Raw genomic sequence first — 7,336 nt, 5'->3', positions numbered from 1 at the left:
TTTTCCCTGTTACTGAGCATTTGATTTGGAGATTTCAAAAGACATTAAGAAAAATGGAAACAAGAATTCCATTTTGTGAAAAATAGCACAGTTTTGCACTTTGTTTTCATTGCAATATGGAACAAAAATGAGACTCAAACTGGGTCCCCTGCATTCCAAATAAATGCCCTCAATAATGGGATAGAAAGCTAATTTTTTCCAGATTTTTTTTTTATTTAGAAATTTCACTCTGTACCTGAGACACCACCTTGATGAGATTTTCAGTCAAACTTAGTGTGTTTTCATGAACTATTCTAGTTTCAACAAAATGGCATTTTTCAAAAAGGATACAGTTTTCTAGATTTTTTTTTAACCACTCTAGGCGCAAGTAACACAAGCCTGGTTGAAGGTCAGGCGAACAGGGGCTGCTAACAGGGAATTTTGCAAGGGAGTTCTCCAGGTGAAGGAGCAGCAAATACAGCATCTGTAGGGTAAGTGACTGTCTGTAGTGTGTGTGTTTGTGTTTGGGGGTTACTAGCTGTGTGCTGAGCTTGTGTTTGTCAGTCTGTTTGTTTGGTTGGTTGTTTGAAGGACCGTGTGCTGTGGCTGGTTGTTGGAGGCCGTGAGCTTCAAAGGAAGGTTTGAAAGCTCAAAGCCTCTGGTAATTGGCTGAGCCTTAATCAGTGGGCTGGGCATTCACTCAGGCCAGGGCTTTATAAAGCCATGCACAAGCAATCAGGGAGCTTGCGAACAGGGGCTGCTAACAGGGAGTTTCTCAAGGGAGTTGGGAAGGGGAGTGGGAAGGGAGTGGGGGTTCCTTGTCGGTCCTACCTGTTCCCCTGTAGTCCCCTTAAAACCTATAATCAAAACCATATTCCAAAACCCCTTTCTTTAAACCACCCTTTCATGAACTAGGAGACAATGCAGGAAGAAGCCCAGCAGCAGAGTAGGGGTTATCCAGTTTATTGCACTGAGTGTAGCATGTATGACTACCTGCCTTGTGGGCAGGTGGTGTATATGTGCATTCGGTGCAAGGAGCTCCTGGCCCTCAGAGACCACGTACGGGCTTTGGAGGCCAGGGTGGTGGAACTGGAGGAGCTAAGAGAGGCAGAGAGGTATGTTGATGAGGCTTTCCAGGACACTGTAGAATTGTTCCACCTCCACTCAGACAGCCTTGTGCTGTTGAGAAGGAAGAAAGGCCCATGGAAGCAGACCCGTCAATTGGAGCAGAGGGAAACCATCCCATAGTTGGGACCCTCCTTCCTGATGGTGCTGGGGTTGCCTCTCGCACTGAGGTTACCTCTCCGGGGGAGGGAACTCCAGTTGCTAGGAAAAGGCAGGTGTTAGTAATGGGAGATTCGATCATTAGAAACATAGATAGCTGGGTTTGTGATGACCAGGAGAATCGTATGGTGACTTGCCTGCCTGGTGCAAAGGTTGCGGATCTCTCGAGGCATCTAGACAGATTTATGTGTAGTGCTGGGGAGGAGCCGGTGGTCGTGGTACCTATAGGTACCAATGACATAGGGAAGGGTAGGAGAGATGTCCTGAAAGCCAAATTTAGGCTGCCAGGGAAGAGACTGAAATCCAGGACCTCTATGGTGGCATTCTCAGAAATGCTCCCAGTTCCATGCGCAGGGCCAGGTAGGCAGGCAGAGCTTCAGAGTCTCAATGCGCGGATGAGACGATGGTGTAGAGAGGAGGGGTTTATGTTCATTAGGAACTGGGGAAACTTTTGGGATGGGGGAGCCTATACAGGAGAGATGGGCTCCACCTTAACCAAAGTGGAACCAGACTGCTGGCACTAAACATTAAGAAGGTTTTAGAGCAGTTTTTAAACTAGGAGACGGGGGAAAGCTGACTGCTGCAGAGGAGCATATGGGTCGGACACAGACTTCTCTTATGGGAGAGTCTGATGACAGGGAATCTCCAGGTTATAGTCAGGAACAGAGGATGGAAGAGGATAATGTAAAGGCCGGATCAGATGATGAATCGTCACATAAAAAAGAATCTGGCACATTAGATAAGGGCAGGCAAATAAACAGGGACAAGTTTTTAAAGTGCTTGTACACAAATGCTAGAAGTCTAAATAATAAGATGGGTGAACTAGAGTGCCTTGTGATAAAGGAGGATATTGATATAATAGGCATCACAGAAACCTGGTGGACTGAGGACAATCAATGGGACACAATCATTCCGGGGTACAAAATATATGGGAAGGACAGAACAGGTCGTGCAGGGGGAGGAGTGGCACTATATGTGAAATAAAATGTAGATTCAAATGAAGTAAAAATCTTAAGAGAATCCACATATTCCATAGAATCGCTATGGATAGAAATGGCATGCTCTAATAAAAATATAACATTGGGGATCTATTATCGACCACCTGACCAGGACAGTAATAGTGATGATGAAATGCTAAGGGAAATTAGAGAGGCTATCTAAATTAAGAACCCAATAATAGTGGGGGATTTCAATTATCCTCATATTGACTGGGAACATTTCACTTCAGGATGAAATGCACAGATACAATTTCTCGATACTTTAAATGACTGCTTCATGGAGCAACTGGTACGGGAACCCACAAGGGGAGAGGCAACTCTAGATTTAATCCTGAGTGGAGCACAGGAGCTGGTCCAAGAGGTAACTATAGCAGAACTGTTTGGAAATAGTGACCATAATACAACAGCATTCAATATCCCTGTGGGGGGAAGAACACCTCAACAGCCCAACACTGTGGCATTTAATTTCAAAAGAGGGAACTATACAAAAATGAAGAGGTTAGTTAAACAAAAGTTGAAAGGTACAGTGACTAAAGTGAAATCCCTGCAAGTTGCATGGGCCCTTTTTAAAGACACCATAATAGAGGCCCAACTTCAATGTATACCCCAAATTAAGAAACACAGTAAAAGGACTAAAAAAGAGCCACCATGGCTTAACAACCATGTAAAAGAAGCAGTGAGAGATATAAAGACTTCCTTTAAAAAGTGGAAGTCAAATCCTAGTGAGGCAAATAGAAAGGAGCACAAACACTGCTAGCTTAAGTGCAAGAGTGTAATAAGAAAAGCCAAAGAGGAGTTTGAAGAACGGCTAGCCAAAAACTCCAAAGGTAATAACAAAATGTTTTTTAAGTCCATAAGAAGCAGGAAGTCAGTTAAACAACCAGTGGGGCCCCTTGATGATCAAAATACAAAAGGAGCACTTAAAGATGATAAAGTCATTGCGGAAAAACTAAATGGATTCTTTGCTTCAGTCTTCACGGCTGAGGATGTTAGAGAGATTCCCAAACCTGAGCCAGCTTTTGTAGGTGACAAATTTGAGGAACTGTCACAGATTGAAGTGTCACTAGAGGAGGTTTTGGAATTAATTGATAAACTCAACATTAACAAGTCACGGGATCAGATGGTATTCACCCAAGAGTTCTGAAAGAACTCAAATGTGAAGTTGAGGAACTAATAACTAAGGTTTGTAACCTGTCCTTTAAATCGGCTTCGGTATCCGATGACTGGAAGTTAGCTAATGTAATGCCAATATTTAAAAAGGGCTCTAGAGGTGATCCCAGCAATTACAGACCGGTAAGTCTAACGTCGGTACCAGGCAAATTAGTCGAAATAATAGTTAAGGATAAAATTGTCAGATACATAGAAAAACATAAACTATTGAGCAATAGTCAACATGGTTTCTGTAAAGGGAAATTGTGTCTTACTAATCTATTAGAGTTCTTTGAAGGAGTCAACAAACATGTGGACAAGGGGGATCCAGCGGATATAGTGTACTTAGATTTCCAGAAAGCCTTTGACAAGGTCCCTCACCAAAGGCTCTCACATAAATTAAGCTGTCATGGGATAAAAGGGAAGGTCCTTTCATGGATTGAGAACTGGTTAAAAGACATGGAACAAAGGGTAGGAATTAATGGTAAATTCTCAGAATGGAGAGGGGTAACTAGTGGTGTTCCCCAGCGGTCAGTCCTAGGACCAATCCTATTCAATTTATTCATAAATGATCTGGAGAAAGGGGTAAACAGTGAGGTGGCAAAGTTTGCAGATGATACTAAACTACTCAAGATAGTTAAGACCAAACCAGATTGTGAAGAACTTCAAAAAGATCTCACAAACCTAAGTGATTGGGCAACAAAATGGCAAATGAAATTTAATGTGGATAAATGTAAAGTAATGCACATTGGAAAAAATAACCCCAACTATACATACAGTATGATGAGGGCTAATTTAGCTACAAGGAGTCAGGAAAAAGATCTTGTCGTCATCATGGATAGTTCTCTGAAGATGTCCACGCAGTGCGCAGAGGCGGTCAAAAAAGTGAACAGGATATTAGGAATCATTAAAAAAGGGGTAGAGAATAAGACAGAGAATATCTTATTGCCCTTATATAAATCCATGGTATGCCCACATCTCAAATACTGTGTACAAATGTGGTCTCCTCACCTCAAAAAAGATATTCTAGCACTAGAAAAGGTTCAGAAAAGGGCAACTAAAATGATTAGGGGGTTGGAGAGGATCCCATGTGAGGAAAGATTGAAGAAGCTAGGCCTCTTCAGCTTGGAAAAGAGGAGACTAAGGGGGGATATGATAGAGGTATATAAAATCATGAATGATGTAGAGAAAGTGGATAAGGAAAAGTTATTCACTTATTCCCATAATATAAGTACTAGGGGTCACCAAATGAAATTAATAGGTAGCAGGTTTAAAGCACATAAAAGGCAGTTCTTCTTCACACAGCGCACAGTCAACTTTTGGAACTCCTTACCTGAGGAGGCTGTGAAGGCTGGGACTATATCAATGTTTAAAAGGGAACTGGATAAATTCATAGTGGCTAAGTCCATAAGTGGCTATTAGCCAGGAAGGATAAAGAATGGTGTCCCTAGCCTCTGTTCATCAGAGGATGGAGATGGATGGCATGAGAGAGATCACTTGATCATTGCTTGTTAGCTTCACTCCCTCTGGGGCACCTGGCGTTGGCCACTGTTGGTAGACAGATACTGGCCTAGATGGACCTTTGGTCTGACCTGGTACTGCCGTTTCTTATGTTCTTATGTTCTTAGTGTAAAGAATTTAGGAGTAGAAATCCTGTCAACCTTCAATGCGACTTGTGCAAAAACTCCAACTCTGTCCTGAGTACAGAGCAATGTTATCTTCCAAGGTTAGTGATGAAAAGAATGGGCCAAATCCTGAAACTTTCTCAGGGGTGAGTTGAATTGAGTTGATGGGCAAGACCATTAAGACATGAAAGATACCATATGATGAACATGCATCCTCATGGGCCTTATAAGAATGATAAATTGAGATCTTATCTTCATTGTGGAAAGATGCACAAGGCAGGACGGTGTTGAGTAGCACCCCTTTCCCTTCTCTTATCTTAGCTGTATTAACAGATTGTGGGGCCTGCACTACTGCACATCCAAATGTGTGTTCAGCATTTTTAAATGCCTTGTGATCTCTCATGTCTTGACAGATGGACGTCATGTCTGGGACAGAAATAAGAAATCAAACCAGTGTGCAGGAGTTTATCTCACTGGGCTTTCTCGGCACTTGGTATTTCCGGATGGCCCTTGCTGTGCTGTTTTCTGTGATGTACATCCTAACGATCCTAGGGAATGTGTCCATCATAGCCCTAGTGAGGACCCACTCATGGCTCCACACTCCCATGTACTTCTTCCTCTGCAATCTCTCTTTCCTAGAGATCTGGTACACCACAACATGTGTCCCCAAGGCCATTGGCGTCATGCTGGTCACAAGCCAAACCATCTCTTTCACTGTCTGCCTCCTGCAATTATTTTTTCTCCTCTCCATGGGCTCCACAGAATGTTTCCTCCTGGCCTTCATGGCCTATGACCGCTATCTGGCCATATGCCACCCATTGCGCTACAGCTCCCTCATGAACAGGACTTTCTCTGCTCAGCTGGCCCTCGCCTCTTGGCTGTGTGGGTTCCTGGCTATCTCTGTGCTCATGTCTCTAATATCCAGGTTGCCTTTCTGTTGCCCAAGTGTCATCAATCATTTTATTTGTGACATAGATTCCTGGATAGCACTTTCCTGTGCTGATATGTGCCTTGTTGAGCTGGCAATATTCATCGACTCATTCATTGTTGTCATGGTCTCATGCGTAATAACCCTGGTCTCCTACATTTTCATTATCTCCACCATCTTGAGAATCCCTGCAGCCCAAGGCTGGCAAAAGGCCTCTTCCACTTGCTCAGCCCATCTTACTGTCGTGACTATCTGGTACGGCTCTGCCATTTTTCTTTTTCTCATGCCGTCTGCACAGAACTCACTGGATTTGAACAAAATTGTCAACATCTTAAACACTATCCTAACTCCACTATTAAACCATTTCATTTACACTCTGAGAAACAAGGAGGTGAAGGAAGCCTTGGGAAAGACAGTCAGTGGAATATTAAGTGGTTTTAGAAAAGTTGAAATTTCATCAAAATGACCAAAACTTTAATTGTAATGTCCTGAAGGTAATTGATATTGATATAAGAAGCAAAAGGATTAAGTCATGGATTTTTCAAAGGACAGCCAACTCCTTTTCTTTTGCAATTGCAGTCAGACCTGCAGCTTACCCCAAATCCTAATGTAACATTTCCTTAGTGCATGTTGTTGTGTCTTTGTTTTACAGTTTTCCTCATTTACTATAACAACCTTGATAAATTAGCTCCAGTGGGTGGAGGAAACTCTTTTGTGTTGAAGATTCCAAGATGTTAGGTTTGAATGTCACTCAGCAGAATCTGTATGGATGGATCCATTGTTAATTACATGAGGGCCAAGGGAGGGAGGTTTCCAACTTCCATTGGATGATGTAAGCCTTGCTGAGGCCCTAGGCAGGCTAACATTCGTATGTGTGTGTGGCGGGGAGGTGGGGGAGGGAGGGACACTAGAGCAACCCACCACAGTAGCATTTAATTTCAGAAAGGGAAACTACACAAAAATGAGGAAGTTAATTAAACAGAAATTAAAAAGCACAGTCACAAAAGTGAAAGGCCAACAAGCTCTATGGAGACTTTTTAAAAACACCATAATAGAGGTTCAAATTAAATGTGTAACCCAAATTAAAAAAACATAGTAAGAGGACCACAAAAGTATAACCATGGCTAAACAACAAAGTCAAAAAAGTGGCTAGAGGCAAAAAGAAATAGGAAAATAAGAAATTAAATCCTATTGAGAAAAAAAAAAGAGGATCAACTCTGGCAAGTCATTTGTAAAAGTATAATTTGGGAGGCCAAAAAAGAATTTGAAGAGCATCTAGCTAAAGTCTCAAAGACTAACACCAAATGTTTTTTAAGTACATCAGACAGGAATCCTGTCAAATAGTTGGTGGGGTCACTGCGCAATTGAGATGC

General features: G+C 42.4%; 1 protein-coding gene across 1 annotated transcript; it reads left to right on the top strand.

The window, feature by feature from the left end:
* Nucleotides 1-4,472: 4,472 nt before the first annotated feature.
* Nucleotides 4,473-6,429, top strand: LOC127040869 (olfactory receptor 6F1-like). The gene is made up of 2 exons (XM_050935427.1): nucleotides 4,473-4,483; nucleotides 5,478-6,429. Exons 1-2 carry the CDS (start codon nucleotides 4,473-4,475, stop codon nucleotides 6,427-6,429), a joined length of 963 nt encoding a protein of 320 aa, XP_050791384.1.
* The last annotated feature ends 907 nt before the right edge of the window (nucleotides 6,430-7,336 follow it).

Source organism: Gopherus flavomarginatus, assembly GCF_025201925.1.
Source record: "Gopherus flavomarginatus isolate rGopFla2 chromosome 11 unlocalized genomic scaffold, rGopFla2.mat.asm SUPER_11_unloc_1, whole genome shotgun sequence".
Taxonomy (NCBI): Eukaryota; Metazoa; Chordata; order Testudines; family Testudinidae; genus Gopherus; species Gopherus flavomarginatus.
Note: the sequence above shows the minus strand (reverse complement) of the source record. Positions and strands in the feature narration are given on the sequence as shown.